Source organism: Patagioenas fasciata, chromosome 2 (assembly GCF_037038585.1).
Source record: "Patagioenas fasciata isolate bPatFas1 chromosome 2, bPatFas1.hap1, whole genome shotgun sequence".
Lineage (NCBI taxonomy): Eukaryota > Metazoa > Chordata > Aves > Columbiformes > Columbidae > Patagioenas > Patagioenas fasciata.
This window is the reverse complement of record NC_092521.1, coordinates 69,773,082-69,793,558: the sequence shown is the minus strand read 5'-3', so window position 1 is coordinate 69,793,558 and position 20,477 is coordinate 69,773,082. Positions and strand designations below refer to the sequence as shown.

The following is a 20,477-nucleotide window of genomic DNA, read 5'->3' as shown; positions in this document are numbered from 1 at the left end:
AAAGGATAAGCAACACACAGACTTCCTCTAAGAAATTACAAGTACAGGGAACATGGTCATAGAAATCTCTCAGGTCTCTGTTAGCTTGATGGTGATTTTAAGATCTAGTCTACCAGACCAGCAAACCTTTTCATCAAGAGCTGCCCTTTGCACATTGACTTACATGTGTGTAAGGCCCTGGACGCAGCGTGGCTCGGGCAGTCTGCAACAGCCTGTGAGCATGTCTGTGTCAGCCCATGGATGAGAAATGTTTCTGAGTTCAATTGTTTATCAAAAGAGCAATAAAGGAGTGATATCTTTGGTCCTTGGCCCACATCAGTTACTTCACAGACAGAAAAGCACAGGGAGAAAAGCAGCAGAATTGACTGACCAGGGCATTCAGCCTTGTGCAGAAACAGACTGACTGCCTTGGTCCTTCACTGAAGTAGTTATTGCTGCTTTCTGGCCCAGGTGGAAAACAAATCCTGACTGTCACACACAGAGAGCTGCATGTTTTCAAGAGCAGCTCTCTAGGTTCAGGCTCTGAGGACACTGATACACCTCATCTGCCCTGAGCATCCTCCCAGGGATGACCACCATTCCTGCCCAGCCCCGGGGGTCTGGCACAGCTACGTTTGGGTGCCTTGTCCAGCCTTTTCCTACACTGAAATGGGCTGGGGCTCAGTAATGCTAGAATTAGGGATCCTTTTTGATCCCTTCATCACCTGTCAGAAGTTGTGCAGGTATATTTGGCACTGGCCTAGGGCTGAGAGACTGATTTTAGGACTCTCCTCCCTCCATCTTGCTATCCTTCTCTAATATACTGTGCTCACGCCCATCCTTGAGATCAATTGCATTTCACTGCAAATACTGAATTCTTCCAAGTCATCTGCCCAGCTTTGTGTAGACCATTTGTAGTTCAGCTAAATAACATGCATATGAGGATGTTTCATGAAAGGGAAGAAGGGCACATAATAGCAAGAAATGTTGACTGACTTACTGACAATCTCTCTCTGCTTATAAGTGTCTTGGCTGCAAGGATACCCTACTGTATTTTCATATTCACAGACCTCAGCTGCTATGCTAGAAACATCAGCCTATCCCTTGCAATACTTCACAAGAGAAAAAAGAAACACAATTTGGAAACTATTTCAAGTTTTGCCGTCTCAGCAGACAAAGATTTTTGTCTCTAAAACTTCTCAATAAAACCATCCTACTGATTCTGGTTCTTCATCACCTCGGAATTGATGTAGATTATTCTTCACCTGAGCACAGGGATTTCAGAAAATACTGAGGAAGGATTCTCTACTCCCATGTGATTATGGTTTTATACATGCGTTGCACTGGGACAAACAAGCATGCCAGGTGCCAGGGAGTGAAAAATGAGGCTGCTCAACTGTTCAGCCCTTATTTCATTTCTGTGATTGCCTGAAAATCTCATTGACCTATTCTGCATGATTCACGCTTTTTGCATTGTATATACTGAACACAGAAACACAAAGATACATTTAGCCAACAACTGTGAACTTCCTTTTCCTTGCTGGCAGTGAAAAAGCTGATTAACTGCTTTTGGATGCAGTCAGTTTAGTAAATTAGGAAGTGGTACATCTTTGTCTAAACTTTCAGAAGTACTTGGGCTGCCTGGATATTTGGTTGTTGGACTGCTCAGTCAACCCGATTTGTATTGAGTGTTGAGGTCATACTTCTAGAAAATCAAATTTGTTAAGTATCCAAAACTGGGCATACAGAAACGGAAATGCTTTGGTCACACAGAAGCTTTCTGAATAACGTGAAGATCAATTTAGATTACACTGAGGGAAGGAAATATGATTACCTCCAACCTTCTAGAGGAGACAGGAGTTTACCCAGCAAAGAAGAGTTTAATTCTGTTGCTGGCTTCACTCCGACCACATTCTAACTTTGCAAAGAATGTATTAGACACCCACCCCCTCCCACTCCTGAAACTAGAAAAATCAACCTTTCCTTGATCAAGTCAAAATAGGAATCAGTCAGTAAGTCAATGGTAATAGACTTATACCCTGAACTCAGTGTAAGGTTTCATTTAAAACTAAGTTCAGAGCCAGTCTTTGAGGCGCAAAAGTGGATGTATCGCAGCCAAGTCTCTGAACTGGCGGATCCATTCTTATAATAATGTAACATTTTGACTCTGCTTGCCAGAGAAATGGTACCTGCATGAACTGCATGACCCTTCTCACTCATTCACCACAAGAATGGATAGAGAATGGCATTTAGCCCTGTAGCTCAGGGGAAGATTTCTTGGGTTCTTCTGGCATTCAAGAAAGGATATTTGAAGTCATTCATCATACTTCTCACCGGAGAGGAAGGTTTGAGAATTGCAGCACATGATGTATGAGGAGACACTGAGGGAGCAGGTTTCTTCAGCCTGGAGAAGAGAAAGCTAAGGGCAGAGTGTACAATTAGCTATGGGCAGGGGGTAGAGGGAAGACCAGAGTCTTCTCAAAAGTGCACAGTGAAAGGGTAAGATGCAACAGTCAGAAGCTGAATTTCTGAGAGGATCTAAAGAAGGATTTCTTCAGCAGGAGGGTGGAAAACCACAGGAATAGATTGCCCAGAAAGGTTGTTGGGGATACTCAAAACTCGATTGGATACAGCCCTGAGAAACCTGATCTAACCCTGAAGTTTGGAGCAGCATGTTGAACTAGGGGACTGTCAGAAGTCCCTTCAAACACAGGTAGCCTGACACTGACAACTTGATAACCAGGAAACTAACCAGAAATTAATGAACGTTAACAGCACTGAAAACAAAATTTCACATGAATGGATTCACATGAAGTCCATCATACGGATTTTTAAAAATCTTATTATGCTGTTATTGCATTGCAACTTATTTTTTGCTGATCACCTGAAAAAAATAACTTACTTATAACAAAAAAGGCATCACAGTGAAGCCCACATCATCGCAGTCTGGTGACACTGGTGTTCATACAGCTTTATTTCTAGATAGAAAAGAGAAATAACTGAAAGTTGCAGGGGAGAGCTCACTTTTAAGGCAGCATTTCCCCAATTCCCAAGTCCATTCATGAATTTGTAGCTGGATTTCCAGCTGGATTTCCCAGCTCATGGCTCCTATTGCCCTAAGGGCACCAGGGAGTCACAATCTCTTGTTCTACCGAGAGCCCCTTAAGAGGTTTCATCTCCAGTGCCATTCGTGATCACACATCCTCTTTCTGACAGCTGCAGTTATTACTTCCACAGAAAATCCAGGTTAAGAAACACTGAGTGTATATAGAAATAATGTCAGCATCAAGAGGTCAGAAATCATGATGTTTCTGAACCGTAAGTCTTGCTACAGCTACAAAGCTTTTCAGCTTTTCATTGCAAGATTGAGGTCAGGAGTTCCCTCTTTCTGAGAAAAAGTGTGTCCCTTTGTGACATCTCCTCCTTCTTGTTCTGTATCCAGATATGGTTTGAAGGTTCATGATTTTAAGGTCTACTTTGTTGTGTAACTACCTTGATTAGTAGCTCTATCACCATGCCCATACCCAGCATGAGTCTCTTTTTCAAGAATAAGCTGACAACGGCATGATTTTGGTGACTTCTGTCCAGGATCTGGCAGTCAGTGGGCTGCAATAACAAGAACTGGTAGGATGAACTATGGTATGGAGCTTCACAAACTGAGAAATTGCTTTTATTTACAAGAATGCATTCTAGAAGGCTGAGATTATTTTATTTAGTTTCATTATTCACTTTTATTTTAATTTTCGTACTATTTCTAAACTGAATTTTGATTTTCTGTATTCCATTATATCATTAAAAAAAAAATTCCATTATTTCACTGTGTTCTGGCACCTGCCATCTGATACCTCTTTGCCTCTAAATATCTACCTGTTCCTTGTGGCATAAAGCTTATCAACAGAGACTTCAGAAATATAACAACACATACTTAAGAAAATCTCCAAATACGGGCAGTTTCTGAGAGATATGTGAGCATCTATTAAGGGAATTGTCCTCCAGCAAGCATTTCTCTCCACACATAACATGATACCTGACTGTATGCCTCCCCTCTAACTTCTGAATCACTCTGGATTTTCTTCTTTTTGACAAATGTCATGGCCATTTTTCCAAATGACCGATGGTTTAATATCACTATCTGGTTAACACCTAGTTTTTCAACTCAGAAAGCTGTGTTTTGTTTAGGCTTTTTCAAAGCTAAATTCCCCTTACAAAGTGGGAACTATAATTTTTAAAAACATTTTGCCCATCAGTATTTTTGGTCTGATGAGTGAAATGAGAAGAAATAAAACAGGGGGTAGAGTGACCCTCCCAATCCAAATGTTCTTATATAAAGGCAAACATTTATTTAATATACGTGCATAGAAATATGCAAGTTGCAATACTTGACAATCTCATTTAGATCATATATAGCTTCTTAAATACATGATTACTTAGTTTCTTAAATACACGATTGCTGGCTTGTATTGTTTTTGCACTTAGAAAAAAGGTCTAGTAAGAAATCCACGTGCATTTTCCATAATGTTTCCCACATGCCTCATACACACAGCTCTCAGTGTTGCTTGACTAATTTAACCAATTGTTTCAGGTTACCCACTCAAGGAAACGTCAGATTCTCTCTTCCTTGACATATTCTTCACTTTGCACATAAATAGCTCCAAATTTCCATGCCATGCCAGTGGGAAAGGCATATGAGATTGAATGAATATCAAATGACTCCATGACACCAGACAACATAAAATAGCACAAGAACTTGACAAACTATTTTCATAGAATCACAGAACGTCCTGAGTTGGAAGGGACCCACAAGGATCATCGAGTCCAACTGCAGGAGTTCACACCATGTGTCTGAGGGTGTTGTCCAGTCTCTTCTTGAACACTGTCAGGCTTGGGGCTGTGACACCTCCCTGGGGAGCCTGTTCCAGTGCTCCACCACCCTCTGGGAGAAGATTTTCCTGAGATACAAACATGCACAACTAGTTAACAAAACGTCCTCCGAGTTTAGCAAGCTAATTTTGCAAAGTCTGTTGGCTTTTAATTGTTCTAAGAGTCTCTGACCACAATATACAACTCGGTGCTACAGCACAGGCCTGCAGTGGCAGCTTTCAAACAATGTTCCTGGGAGAAATTTTGAGTTGGGCACAGTGGAGCCTGGTCATGCAGTGTCACGAGAAGGACATGGGCCCCAGTTCTGGGTCTGTGCTTTTGGGAGCTGCTCAAAGTTCAGCCAGCCTATCTGTTGTAAGCTGCTCCTTGGTGTATGACGAAAGAGAGCTGCATTGCAAAACTTTATTCTGCACTTTCACATGTCTGAGGACTGACTCTGTTTGCAGGGACATCAGCTCTTTGGTTGTCAGGGGTACAGCTGTGGGGCTGATACAAAAGGTGGGTGCCACATCCTGTGCTCCCTCAGAAAAACTCTGCATGCTTTTCTCTGAGGATTTTCCAAGACTAGAAATAAAAGTTTAGACCTCCTGTGCTTGAATATATATATACACATATATACATGTACATATATATATGCATTATATATACATACATATATATATATAAGTAGATGCAAACTCTTCTAGACAACAAGTGTTTGCAAGCTGTGCCCAGCTTAGGTCTTTTTTTTTTTCTAATTGACTAGATGTTACTGAAGAACACTGTAGCTTTTCACAAATACTGATTGACAGATAAAGCAGCTCAGACAAGAACCTTCTCTTTTCAAGTGTATTGAATCATTGTGTTGAGCTTCCAGTAGAAAGTCAAACACAGAAATGTTGCGTTCTTATTCCTTTATAACAGAATAAATACAAACATTTGACGTAAGACAAATTCAATTTCATTTCAGTATTGAATGGTTTTGCTGGGAGAAACTTTTTGAATATGACAGGAAATACAAAGTCTCTGAGGATAAGCAACAGTTCAAAACATTTGGCCCAATCAGTGAAATTACAAATATCTAATACCTGACTCACTGGGAATTACATCCATGAACAATGGATACCTCAGAGCCTCTTCTCCATTTGTAGAAGTGAATAGATAGGTTCAGCAGTGCAGGGTCTTCTGTAGTCTTCTAGTTTTGTTTTGCTTTGGGAAATAATAACTCTCAAACTTTTCAGTAGCTTGATCTGATTTATCCTTTATGAGTACCAGAAAACAACAGACTCGACATTAGATCATGGCTGTGTTTTCAAACATATCCTTGTGGAAAACACAGCCCTTTCAGAAACCAAAAGCTGATTTCACTTCTGGACTGAGGAACCAGCTCTGCATTAATGATCCTGGCCAGAGTACTTTAATTCAGATGGGACACTTTACTCCGAAAAACAGCAAAAAGCATGAGGTGGGCTCAAAGAGGGAATATGCCAGTTATCCAGGAGAAGCTGATGTTGATGTCCAGATTTGCAGTGTGTTAACAGGTTTTGATTGCAAATCTGGAATAGAAGAAAAGAAACTGAATTTAACATAAAAATGCCCCCAATTATAGGCTATGTATGAGCCACACAAGGCAAGAAGCTCTTCATTTGAGATCAATGTCTTTTCAAATTTGCCATGCAACTGCTGTAGGAAATAAAATTCCTTGTCTTTTCTCATTTCATCTTACTTGGTGGGTATTTGAGAAATCCCTCAGCAGTTTTCACTGCAAATGCTACAACACGCATTTTTTGGTTTGTCCTCTATCCCCATTCTGCCTTTGCTATGGTTTGCTCCCCAGCAGCACAATTCTCCAATATTACCCTTCCAAGATGACTTCACAGCACCAACAGAAAAATGACTAACTTGTGCTGTGACACCTATTTCTGAGATAACTACACAGAGGTTTCTGATGTACCTCTGCACATGGCAGTTATGCTCGAGGATGCCCCATGTCAAACTTCCCCAACATCTCTCCCTGTCTGCAGGGCAGTGAGTCACTTTGGCCCTTATGAAGGGCATCTGCCTATTTTCTTTTCCACTGGAGGGGACTCACATCTGACATCATACTGAGTGAGCAGCAAAGTAAAATACTTGACATGAAAGGAAGGGATGAGAGGCCTCTTAAATGGCACCTTGCATAAGAGGCACCTCTCTGTTGGTGACTGTGTTATCTGAATCTAATTTATAGGTCTGAGAAGACCTACATCCTTTCTTTCCTAAAAAAAGTTACAAACTAGGTGGTGAAGGCATGTGTATCACTATTTTCTCCTCAACTTTGACTGTAGGAGATGCCACTTCTTTTTCCCTCCCACATTTTTTCCTTTTCGCCCTGGCCTTGCAGCCGGTACATCTAGCAAGAAGTCAGAAACATGGGTCCATTCCCTTTTCTGCTTTTGAGAACTCAAACTCATCCTTCCCCTAATGGTCTATTCCAAAACACACTTGGGGTGTTCTCCTTTGTTCTTGCTGAAGTTTCACCTTTAATTCCTTTCTTCTGAAAAGCTGGTGGCTGGAGGGAGACAAGCCTCTGTAACCCACTGCCTCACATGCCCAGCAGAGAGGAAGAATGCTCTGTCTTCTCTTCCCTTCTCTGGGGGCTGTGTCTATGTTCTGTCCAAGTAGCTGCCTCATGACAGCTGCATAATCAGAGAGACAGGGATGTTCTTTCGGGTCTTTTACCTCCACAGGAGTGACCTATATGTTGGGTTAGCGAGTCATGTTCTTCTTCCCCTCCCACCCTCAAGTTTATCTCAGAGTCAAGTGTGGATCCTGCCTCGCTGTGCCCATGTCCCTGTCCCTCTGGCCCTGTGAATCACAGATCGTTTCCCTGTAAACCTCATGAGAAGGGAGGGACCAGCCTTCCCTGTGATTCCCACACAAAACCAGTCCTGTTAAGTCCTCAGTTTCACCTACTGACTGATAGGTTAGGTAGTGGAGAAAGACGGTGCTGGATCCCTCCAGGCAAAGGAGAGGGAAATGAACCTTCTTCATCACGCTGAGAGCTCCAACCTCTGGATAACAGAAATGGTTCTAACAGGACTGCCTCTGGACATATTTTAAAGGAAACCAGTGATTATTATTGTGTTTTATGCAGGGCCTGAGCTGAGTGTGCAACTTACTGGCATGCTGACTAGACAGACGGAGACCATCAGTGCAAGAGCTGGAGGAAAATCTCACCTGTGTATCCCAGCAGAGATGACACATCCCTTGAGTCCTTAGCCACCTACTTGCCCCATAAGAAATGCCTCCAAGTAGAACTTAGCATCCCATGAGCCCAAAGGTCAAGAATATAATCACCACCACTAGACATGTCAAGCACAACCTATATTTTATTTGTTTCATTTCCAAGAAAGTTAAAAACCAGACTGAAGACAAAATGCATAGCATAATCTCTACAATTTATGACAAACAATCACATTTTTATGCAGTCTTTCCTTTTGATTTGTGTACAATTTTGACAGAAGGGTGACCTATAATTTTGACCATATTTTGAAGGATGCCATTGAAAATATATAAATCATAAACTGTATTTGAAATACCTTAGTCAGATCAGAGAACCAAGAGTTCAGAGGTTTCTTCTAAAAATGCTGATTTCTGTTCTGTAATTTCAGCCTTCTGGTTATTATTAGAGCTTGTAACAATCACCATTTTTGCTTTGAGATTTGAGAAGGAGTTAAGTCCCACAGAAAATTGAATGGATCTGAATAATTCATTGTAAGGAAATATGGACTTAGTTTTCAAATATATGGAGGACTTTCTATATACAGCACTCTGGAAGTACTGTATTAAGTACATTTCTTATCCATATAAGATAAACATATATCTGCAATTAGTCCAAAGATTTAATACTGCTGCAATAGGAGTACTTAGATGAAAGAGCCTGCATTCATACGAAATGGTCTTTTTCCTGTATTCTCTGAAGTTTGAGAATTCAGCCCTTATAGAATATACAATCTTTCTATGTAATATCTACAGTGTTTCAAAGTGCTTATGCTGTTTTCATTCCTGCAGTACCTGAGTTTGCATTATACTGCTTCGTCTTTCTTTGATTTTTTTCCAGATTATGGGAGGGATGTTCTTTCTACAAACTTACAGCCCATGTTGTTTAAAAGTGACTCTTCCTAATTCAAGATTTTCCACAGAGTATTGGCACTGAGAAGAATTTGTCTTCATTGATGGGAAGACATATCAATACTGGCGGGAACACTCCACTTACTAGAAGGGAAATATTATCCTTTATTGAGATGAAAGATTCCTTACATCTCTTCCATCAATCTGAAGCATTGTGACATTTCCTATCACTGTAGCACAAAGATGTTCCTTCTGGGAAATGCACAGAGTATACTAATGAGTATATTTATACATCAGAGAAAATCTTTTTTCCCCCCATAAAATGACAAAATTATTCTTGATCTAACTAAGCCACTGCAGAGAGAAAGTGTAATTGTCTGTAAATAATAGGTCAAAATGACCAAGCATGACATTTTTAAAGTTCAAATCCTCTCATCCTTAGTTATCATAGATTGCATTAAGACTATTCACAAACAGTATTTGTCAAGCCACTGTGTACCAAAGTGACTTATTTTGTAGTAAATCCAATAACAAGTGAAACAGAGCTTGCTGAGGTTTGCTTTCAATTTCCTTTTCTAACTTCTGTGCCATTTTAAACAAATGACATACTGTTGAGGTGAAGAGGACAGAGCAAAGCACCAGAGATCACCTGAAGGTCAGCATACAGCAGGTCTCTTCATATCAAATTAGCCAGAGCTGAGCTGGCTTTCTACCCAACAACACAATGTTCTGCATAACAGAAAGGCAAAGAGATTTTAGATACCAGGAAACTGCTTTTCAAGGTTCCAAAAAGCCTGCTCTTTACAACATCAGATAATTGACTATTAGACAGATAAAACCCCTGCTTTTCAAAGCAGACATCAAGGAGCAGTGCTTGGGCTCTGAAGTGGAAGGTACAACTCTCAAAACTGATCCTCAGTTTACATACATATGAAACGCCTCCCTCTTCCCATCTATTTTATGGCAGGTTGTAAGAAACAGATAATGTCTCTTCTCATTTCCATTACAAAGCTCTGCTGAGAGACTAATAAGAGTCTGTTCCAGCTGAAGTGAGTAAAACCAGTTCTTCAAAAGAAGGAAAAAAAAAAAAAAAAGGAAGCAACTAGTTAAAAAAAAAGAAAAGAAAAGAAAAGAAAAGAAAAGAAAAAGACCATCTTTGAATTCTGATTCACGCACTAGGTGATGTGCTTCCTTTTTCCCACTGCACGCTGCTCTGCAGTAGTTGCTCCCCTTTCAGAATGACTGTTTGACCAATTCTTTCTCCAAGCCACCTGGTCCCCTCCAGGGATATGCTCAAACAACTCCAGGATTGCTTCAGCCAGAAGCGTTTTCACACAGTTCAAGCCAAAATTGCCCCAGGGAAGACCTAAATCATGTTGGATGAGAGTTCTGATGGTGCTTTTAACAGGGTCAAGATTTCACATTCCAAATGGCAATAGAGCAGCCAAAGTAGGAGAATTTCCTCTTCTAGAAGGACTTCCTGAAAGCATGAAATCACCCTATGGCTGGCTGGATGTGTGTTGAGGGTCACTAAACACCTGGCTTCAGTGTGTTAAATCTTGCATTGCATTGACTTTCCATGTGCTTATTTTCAGTGTGGCTTGCTTTATTTATTTTTGTTTTTAAATTTTCACAATAATCAATATTTCAGACTAAGTCCCAGGTTTCAGACATTTGCTCTCAGAAATCAGAAAGCATGAGTCATATTCAGGAGAGTAAGGAATTCAAAAGCCTTCTAAGGACATTATGAAATGCAAAGTATAACAAAAAATAATACTTTGACCTGTTTGGGATGGAGTACCATCCCAAGTTTCAAGAGTTCCCTTAAGTGACCATTAAAGATCGCTGAGGACAAACAAAGTTTGTACAGAAAACATAACTGCATTAGTTGAAAAATCGCTAATTAGAAAAAATGTGTCAATGCAAACAAGCGTGTAGGAAGTCATCACATAAACTAAATCAAGTGGAAAAGCAGCAAATGGGAGCAAGAGAAAGAAGATGAGAACAAAAGGATGAAATTGCTTCACAGGGAATGTGTTTTGCAAACAGCACACTGAACCTTCACTGATCTTTCTGCCTTTTGGGCAATCTCACACACTACTTCCAAAGAGGGAGACACAGATTTCCCAATAACAGTTCCCTGTTCTCCAGTGCTTTCAGACTGCCTACACACCACCTTCAGTTTCGTTTTTGAAAAGCTGAATGGACTGATACTCTCACACCACTATCCCACTGTTCCCATCCACATTGTTTCTAAAATATGTCCTGCATCCTCTCTCCCAGTTGTGGTTTTAACAAAGCAACATAAGGAAGCAGTGTATTGTTATGTTTACTTTCCTTCATTGAGATGTGGGTTTCTGACAACGATGTTGAGCTTGTTTTGGGAGTCATCTGCCAGTAAAACTTGATCAAACCTGTTGCATCCTGAAGCAATTGAGCAAAACAGAGTTATGGCTGCTATAACCTATTCACAAGCAAAAACATGTAGGTGAGCTGTAATTATCAAGGGTTCTGCCATCTGATAACATCTCCAGCAAACAGAAAATTAAACAACTTAAATCAGAAGCAAGTGAGTGGAAGCTTTTTCCTTTTTTGAATAACTGACTACTGACTTTTCCCTGTAGTTGCAAATAAATCTCATCTCCACCAGAGAATCTATCCTGAACATTTTTCTTCACTGGATGTTGGAGGCTGAATTTCTGTATTCTCCTTCAGCACTGGAAGTACTTGAGATCCAACCGATAAAATATCTGGAAAGGATGAGTGCAAGGGCTGGTTCATCAGGTATATGCCAAAGTTTGTCTGAAAAAACAAATACTTATTGAGACATAGCTCATGTCAAAGTAATGAGAATTATAGAGGATCTCACAACCCAGATATGTTTAGAAAAACAATATTGCTTTGAAAATAAGGAGGTATGTATTATCTCTACATAATTAAGAACATTTTAAACTAATTAACTATAATAGACTGATAAACAAAAGCTAACCTGATGCTATTCAAGAATACCTTAAGTAAGTGGATAAATAAGCGTTTCATCATGAGTTCCATAGTATCATATATGTAATTTACATTCTCTCACAGTCTTGTCATTTAACGACTGTTCTGATTTCTTGACAAATACAGTTAAAGCATTATCACAAATAAAGGCTAGGCAGCAGGAGAATGCATGTATGTTCAAACAGTGAGGAAAAGTCTTGCATCTTCTACCATGAATTATTCGCTTTGTTAACAGAACTTTGTTCTGTCTCGCCTTTGTGAATTTCACTTCATTTGTTTTTATGAATATTTTAGTGTATTTTACAGAAAATATTCAGAAAGTTTGTTTTACCAGGACTACCATTTATTATCTGTCATTACCTGTGAAGCCATCCAACATAAATTTTAGAAATGCTTAGATACATGTCCTTGTGATACCAAATAATAAAAAAAATGAAGAACAGAACAACCACTTCACCCATAGACTGTACAACCCTTGCAGACACTGAAAACCTGACCCAAGTGTCTGTGCTCTTATATGTGGTCTTGACCTTCAACACGTTGAATGTTACAGTTGCAGCTGTGAACAGCTGGGGGTGATCTGTGTGTGAACAGGTGGGTGTGATTCACCACCAGCTGTGGAGAATTTAGAAACCTGCAAGAAACAGACTTGCAATCTCATGATAATATTTGCCAAACAATTAGAGAATAGTTAATTGAAGAAATACATAAAGTAAGAAATAAAGTAATGCTGAAGAGCATCTTAAATTGATAATTGGTTTGTAGACTTCAGAATGTCTCTTCAAACTGAGGATCTTGGGAAACACAACATGAATTTTCTTGTTGTTTTTTTTTTTTTTACAGGTTTAGATAAAAAAGTATTTAGTTTTGGTAGGCTACAGCTAAAATGTATCAGTCACTTAAAAGTGAAAGATAAATAAATAAGAGAATGAAATTAACTTAGTATTTCTGAAACAAACAAACAAACCCAAATTGTAAAAACAAAACTATTCTCCTTCTCCATTTCCTGATTAGATTTACTGCCATTGTTCAGATCGATTAACCTGGAATTGAGAGAATTACATTTACAGCAGCTTTAGAAAAATAGACTAGGTAAATGGAATTGCAATAAATTTTTTAAAAAATAGTGTTAGCTGAATTTAAGGGAGCATATTTGACAGACTAAATATGAAGGCAGTATGTTTCCTCCTGTTCTTGCACTGTATAATTAAATAAAGCTACAGTAATGAGGTAACACAACACAGCTTTTAGCCTTTGAAAAATTAGCAGGATGTAAGGCTGAGACCCACTCCCAACTAATAGAGATGCTCTAAAGCCAAGATCTATCCAAACATGGCCTCAGACTCTGAATTTGAGTCTTTATCTCTCCTTTGTTGTCCTAAACATTAAAAAGAAAACCAGCGGCCAAGCAGATGATTTTTTAGCTCCTTCTGCTATTCCTTCATCTCACTGATATTTTATATGTATGGGGCATGAGTTAGACCTGATCAGGCCTATCCTGTTAATGACACTTTTTGGATTCCATAATGATATCAATGCTAGTGGATTCAGGGTAGATCCTCGTGGTCACTGTTCAAGTATTTAATGCTGAGGAATGGCTGCAGCACAGTAAGATCCCAATCCATCAGCACAGTAAGATCTCAATTCACCAGCACAGTGATAGTGTTGGATCAACCATGGTGCTAAAATGGTAAGTTAGTAACTGTTTCATTTAAGATATGACAGTATATAGCATTATTTTCTCATTCTCGCTTTTCTCTTATTTGTTGACAAGCTGTGGTTTCTCCATTGGCATAAATGATGTGCTTTTCAGCCTTATGGTTAATAACCTGGATTTACTTCCCGTATCCTAATGCAAAGATGACAGTTGCCACAATTTTGTTGATTTAAAACAATCAAGAAATCATAAAACAAATATTGTGAAATGAGTATTAGTCCATGCTACACTGTATTTCACACAGGAAGGAATTTTATAACTCATTCATGTAAATGAACTTACTTGATACATGAGAAGCTGTTATAGTTTTAATTTATATTTACTGTATTGGCATCTTGATTTATCTTAAAGCAAGACTAAAACAAATCTGGGCAGATTGTTCACTGTGGAGAACTTAGTTTACAATTTTTCTATTGTTGTGAATCATTTCGTAAGGTTTTTTTTGTTATAGCACTTTAAACCATTCAGAATTATTTAAGGAAAAGCATGTGTGAATATATCTTATCTTCAGGTGTTCTAAAATATTATTTTAATACATTTCCTTAGTATTTCCCTACTCTGATTTGGCATCTAGAGTCTCATAGTATTTTTTTCAGTGCTGAGATTGAGTGATGCCTAAGGAATTTCCAAGGTTATGATATACTTATGGTATAAATATTCTAGTATTAATACCTGCTTGGATGATTATTTACTTGTAAGAGCACTCATTGTTGGCATCTTTCTTTTGTGAATATTCTTAAGAGCAAAATTTAGCTTGTGACTGCCAGAAGTGGATTTATATCTTTTAAATAAATTTCCTTGTTTTTTCAATGATTACAAATATTGAATCAGCAAATATGGATAACAAAAAAAAAAAAACCCAAGCAACCACAAACATGCATCTTGCCATTTCAGCTGTTTCAAGAGCAAGACAAAATGTAGAAATTGGCCCTTCTCACATTTCACTGATGAAAAATGAGGCTTTCAGAGGCAGATATTACAGCCTGCAGAGTTCTTACAATGAAGCACAGAATCTCTCTCTGTTGTTGCCACCCTTTCTTGACTCCAAGTGCATTTTATTCTGCATATAACCTCCCCAGAACGCAGCAAGAACTGAATAGGGAGTGCTGGACTGTGACTTCTGTGGCTTTTATCCACTTGGTTTTCTGACAGTGGTAGGGACTCTTTCCATCACTCTTAAACTTCACTGGGACCAAAACATGAAGCTTCTTGATCAGTGAAACGCACAACATTTCAGCACTGGGGTAAATAGATAGAACGTACTAATTCTTGCCAATCATGAATCATATGATAGCCATCACACTCACTTAAAAGAGGAGCTATAAAATGCTGTAATTCTTGCATGTTGCTCAAGTATATTCACTGGATCAACACTAATATGCACTGCTTAGATTTTCACTGGCAGAGAAATATCCTGGGTGCAGTATCTCCTCTTGTAAGACAGAAACCTGAGGTGCTACATCTGACAAAGGCTGAGATGAGATGCCCTCAAGATACAGCTCCTAAACAATCAGTTATTTCAGACAAGCGCTCTGTAGGGAAAATGCCCTGCTGAAATGCGTAAAAAGCACATAAGTGATACTGCGTGCTAAAACTTAGCTTTGGAGGGATGAGTTCTGGAACTTGCCCCTGGATATAGCTCTCAGCTGCTTTCTCTCAACAGACGAATTCACCTGATCACTTCTGCTCATTTTGTTCATATAATGACATAAACTCCTTCCCATGCAAAGGTTTGTGAGAAAAAATTATTAAAGCCAAAAGAATTTGATTTCATATGAGAAGGCTTTATTAGGTCTCAATTCACCAAAACTTGTTAGTAAAGCCTTACAAAACAGAAAAGTGGAAGTACTCACTTTCAACATGCTGATTTTTCATTTTGGAAACAAGGGAAACTTTTAACTTGGTGCTTTGTTGAAAATATCAGGACAACAGAGCTTTTTACTAAGAACTGATTTTCCTTTGTGCTCTACCTTAAAGAAATGTATTTCCCAGTTCTTCCACCACCAAGATAATTTTATTATTTAAGGGGTCTATTAACTACATCAATCACTATTTGCAAATGTTCCAGAACTTTAGATGAAAAGCATTGCATAGTGTAAAGCCCTGCATTACTATGAAAATGATGATAATGATGCATCAAATAAGAGAAGTAATTTGCTATCCTTGCTAATGCTTCAGTAAGCAGAGCAAAGGCACAGCGTCTAATTCTGCAGGGGAAGAAGCTCTCCCAAGGCACAATGAGATACATTAAGGAGGATCAACAGCCCACAGGAAGAAACACAACTCCTTTACTGTACGAGGGCATGTACAAACATAATGGATTTCCCTTGATGTACCGCTATCCATACATTTATGGTGGGGCAGACTGGTAATGCGATTCCCTTTGCTACCTTGAAAGCAAGTCCCAGCTTATAGCACTGCTGCAAATCTACCCACAGGGCTTCCGATGCTGCTACTGTTAAACCGCATCTGCAAAACACAGAAGATGGGCAAGAATTCCATATCCTCTCCTTTCTATCTATGTGTGTTTTGCATCAGGTGGTGATGCATGTGAAGCAGCATGTGGCTATTTTTATCCTGTTTGCTTTACGTAGTTATCTAGGCTTTTGTAGTCTCCTGCAGCAACAGAGAGTGCTCTGTCACAGAAGGAGAGCTCATTTTTCCTTTTCAGTCAAAAATTACAGAAGGAATCCTTAATGAGTGTTTCTTCAGAACTGACGGTAGCAGAGCTCAAGTTCGTTTTGTCAAGGTGTTTGCATTTTATTTCAAACAATGTGATAAAAGATTTCATAAAAAGTAGCTGGCTAGGCTTCAGCACCCTGCTTTACATTCAACAGGAAAAATGCAAATTGCTTGTGTGGCTAATTACAGTAGCTGGTTCTGGCTTTCAGCTGTAATTCATCTATGCAAAGCCTCAGTCTTTCAACTTGGAGCACCAGGTTCTCAGAGTCTCAGAGGGATGGAGAAAAAATATGATTTCAGAAATAAATATCAAATCATCTCTTACAAGCCTTACTTTATTTGGCTCATTATTGAAGTTCATTGTGAATGCTGTCATTTGGGCTACCCGTTTGACAAAACTCAATACATTATTTCAGGTTGGTGTTCTTGGGGAAAAAAAAAAAAACAAAACAAAACACAACAACAAAAAAAAAAAAGAAAGAAAATGGTAAATATTGACATCTAGCTCTCCTATTAAGCATTCAGGGTTTACTATCCATTTGTATATGCCGTTTCTTTAATGTTTTGGAAATCGAGCAACTACAACAGCCTTTCAAAGATATCAGTTCCCCTTGTACTAGGAAATTAGCTTAAATCTTATTTTGCTGCATTTTTTTTCTTGTAGTTTGAATCACATCAACAGCTGGGAACAAACACTGCTAAATTTCTTCACTGAATCTGTATCCGATAAAAAAAGAAAATGACTCCTTAACAATAAGGCACATGCTAGAGACATGAATCACCAAAGCATTAGTCCTGCAATTTAACACAGTCACATGAACTCCATGTTTTTTCTCTTTCCCCACTGTGAAAGGTTTGGATCAATGTCCTCTGCTAGGTCTGCTTAGCACACTGACAATGCCATAGTCCTCAGGTGCTACTTACTGATAAACAGCAGCTGACCATCACCCCACAGGTGACTTGCAGAAGGGATGGGCTTTGAGGTCTTCACAGACCAGCTCAGCCAAAACCAGCAGTTCAGACTCTTTCAGCTGTCAAGCTAACCCAGAGGACTTGGCCTTGTGCAGAGCAGGGCATGCTTGCAAATACCCATCTGTCAGCAGCACTGAAGACTGGGAAAAATAAAACAAGCTGAAGGGCTGGTTCTTTGCAGCATGAATGTCAATGTGCAGCTGAGGGAAGAAGAGGACTCCTCCACTGTGAGGAGCAGACCTGTGCTCTTGCAGCATCTCCCCTGCCATGTGTTTTTCATCTGGCGCCAGGTTGTTCTTGAGAAGCTGGATTGCTTTTGCCTTAGTTATGTTTGAATGTTACTTGGATCTTGGAGTGCTTTTATCAAGAAAATCTTCATATTGCTGAGCTAATCGGAATGAAAGAGAAGCTCATCCTTGCTGTGGGAAACATGCAGAAGATGCTTTGCCTCTGCTGCGAATCTATGTCCCAGGTAAGGTTTTGTTGCCATTTGAGAAGGTCCCTGAATACAGAGTGCTCTCCCTCTACAAAGGATTCAAGTCATAACCCAGTAAAACCCACACAGGTAGAGAAAGTTCTCTGCATACCCCACCCCTGTGGCAGCTGGGCAGCATCCCTGGCCAGAGAGCCAGAGTGCACTCTAAAGCATCCCAGATGTTCCGGCTGTGGCTCACCATTAATTGGAGAGGGCATTTCTCCTCAGGCTGCCCATGGCCAGGAGCTCATCTCACGAAGGCACATGTTGTCATCTGGATGCCAGAGCCTGCTGTGCAACCCTAAGTCACCTCAGGTCAGTGAGAAGCTGTGCCCAGACAGCTGGCTCTGCCCGCTCGTCTCCCCCCAGGTCTTGCTGCACCAGGTGGCTGGCTCCAAGTCGGAGCTGGCGGAGTCATTCACCAAGGATAACGTTCACTGAAAATGCAGCGCTTTGTTGCTTAATGAGTCACTGAGACAAACCAATTTATTATTTTTTTTCCTAAACAAAGAATGCATTATTTGTAACTCGTTTGTGCATTGTTTAGGTGAATAATTTTCAACCTATTTGTTATTGCTCTGCCTCTGTGCTGTGTCCAGTCTCTGGTGTTTGGCTGGTACTGGCGAGACTTCTGAGCCCTGACTGGCTGACCAACTTTTACAACAGAAGTTTAACAAACAGGAAGCAATGAATTCAGAGCAAAGATTTCCAGCTAAATAAATACTTATGAGGAGATCTGTGAAACTTTTAGGATGCCAAGCTGTCTAGCCATTGTCTGAGCACTCTCAGTTCCAAGCTGCAATGAAACCTTAGGAAGCAGAAGGACTCCAAAAGAACGTCTGTATTTCACACTTCTTCTCCAGTCACCTTCTTAATCAATTACTCCCCACTTTGACTATATTCACATCTGCTCTGTTTTTCCTGCTAAGTGGTTTCTCACAGTAAGAATAAAGATTAGTCTTATGAGCTAACTGTATTGTTTCAGACACTTTCTGATTTTTCTGCAGATTTCTCTTCTTGAATGACATCAGTGCATCAGCTTGTGTTTTTCAAGACCAAAATGAACACATTGTAAAGCAGTACATACTGAACAAAAGCAAGCACTGTGAAAAATTATGCATATTAATAGTCCATTTCTGAATAAAAAAACGTGTTGAGCATTTAATGGAAATATCTGGGTTGTAAGTGCATCCTCTTTTTACTGGAAAAACAAATTGTAGTGATTAGCATAACAATTTAATCATGAATGTTCTCTCAGCAGATATTTCAGTATGCATGCAGTGAAGTCACTACATCTTTCTATACAGCTCTTTTGGAGTTCTGTACTGACCTTTTTACCTCTGGCAGCAGACAGAGACTGCAGAAATTCTTTGTTTCGTTCCCCAGACTGTTGATCAATGCAGATTATTTGACATCTGCTACATGGACCTACAACCTGAAATTTCAGTTAAAGAAGGTTCACAGCTGTATACTAAACAGTACAATGCAGAACAGTACAAGCTTCTGACCATCATATCTTAAAAACACATCTCTCAAATACTTCTCCTGTGTTCTTTTATGTTTTAATTATGTAAGAGGTCAGGTCTGTTCACCTAATGTAGGTACATTTTCCACAGATCTACTTGCGAAGTTCTCATTGATTTTTTTAATTCACTTTTTTTTTTTGATGAAAACTTTCCCAGAGACAGAATCTGAGAAATCAAAAACATTTACAGATTTGAATTTCCTGATGGCTTAATTTCGTTTATAGGTTGGCAGGGCTACTTGCCCAAAGGAGAACTGAATACAAAATTAATCTAGTGCCTCAGGATTTAACCCAAGGAGGATTTTCTTGGAGTTAAACTAACAGGGTTTGATTTACATAGTTTCAGTGCAGCTGAAATATACAATATCACCCATTCTTTCTTATAGGCATAGCACCTCTAGATAATCAGAATGCAAGATGTGAGTTTTCACAAGTTTATATAATCAGAAGGAATAATGAGAACCTGAACAGTATCATCATACAGAGAATGGTTCTTAAAATTAATTATTTTTTGAACTAGGGTGTGCATCTAGGAAAAAAAAAGCCACAAACAAACAAGAAAACCTGCAATGAATTGCTTCTTACCTTTTAAAACATTAAAATTAAGAAGGAAGACATATTTCAGTTTCTCTTAATATTGCAACCCTAACTTTAGCAAAGCTGTACATTACAGAAACTGTCTTAACAGTATCTCAATATACACATTGTGTTACACATTTCAAATAGGGCAAATAATTAAACCTGACACTGCAACCATTTTTATATGCTGATCTGATGTGCTATTTCATTTCTTTGCAGTATATCTAGAACTACTTGTACAACTCTTCAGTGTAATCTTCAAAACCATACATTTAGCTCAGTTTTTCAGAAGATGATTTTCCAGAGCTGTAATATTTTGTTGAAAGAACAAGAAAACAAGACAGAGATGGAAATACTTTTCCCTATTTTGTTTTGTTCAGCAGCTGCTTCTACCATTTTCCTGGCATCAAGTACCATTAACATGATTTCTGCTGTTACTGCATCAGTATCTGAATAAAGACCCAGCAGAAACTGGAAAAGACAATGCGAGTTGCATAAGCCTTTCTATTTTCAGCTTGTATTCCTGAATGCCAAAAACAGGAATGCCTTTTTCTTCCATAGTTTTACAGTATCTTCCA

The 20,477-nt window shown here is 39.2% G+C and overlaps 1 protein-coding gene across 2 annotated transcripts in view; it reads right to left on the bottom strand.

Moving 5' to 3' along the window:
* Positions 1–8,189: 8,189 nt before the first annotated feature.
* Positions 8,190–20,477, bottom strand: part of MOCOS (molybdenum cofactor sulfurase) — a 229,557-nt gene continuing 217,269 nt past the window's right edge. For both annotated transcript variants that reach the window (XM_065832199.2, XM_071804384.1), the window contains exons 14-15: positions 19,126–19,230; positions 8,190–11,751 (exon numbers count right to left, since the gene is read on the bottom strand). In XM_065832199.2, coding sequence (XP_065688271.1) covers positions 11,605–11,751; positions 19,126–19,230 — 252 coding nt within the window. In that variant the 3' untranslated portion in view covers positions 8,190–11,604. The remainder of the gene's footprint in view (positions 11,752–19,125; positions 19,231–20,477) is intronic.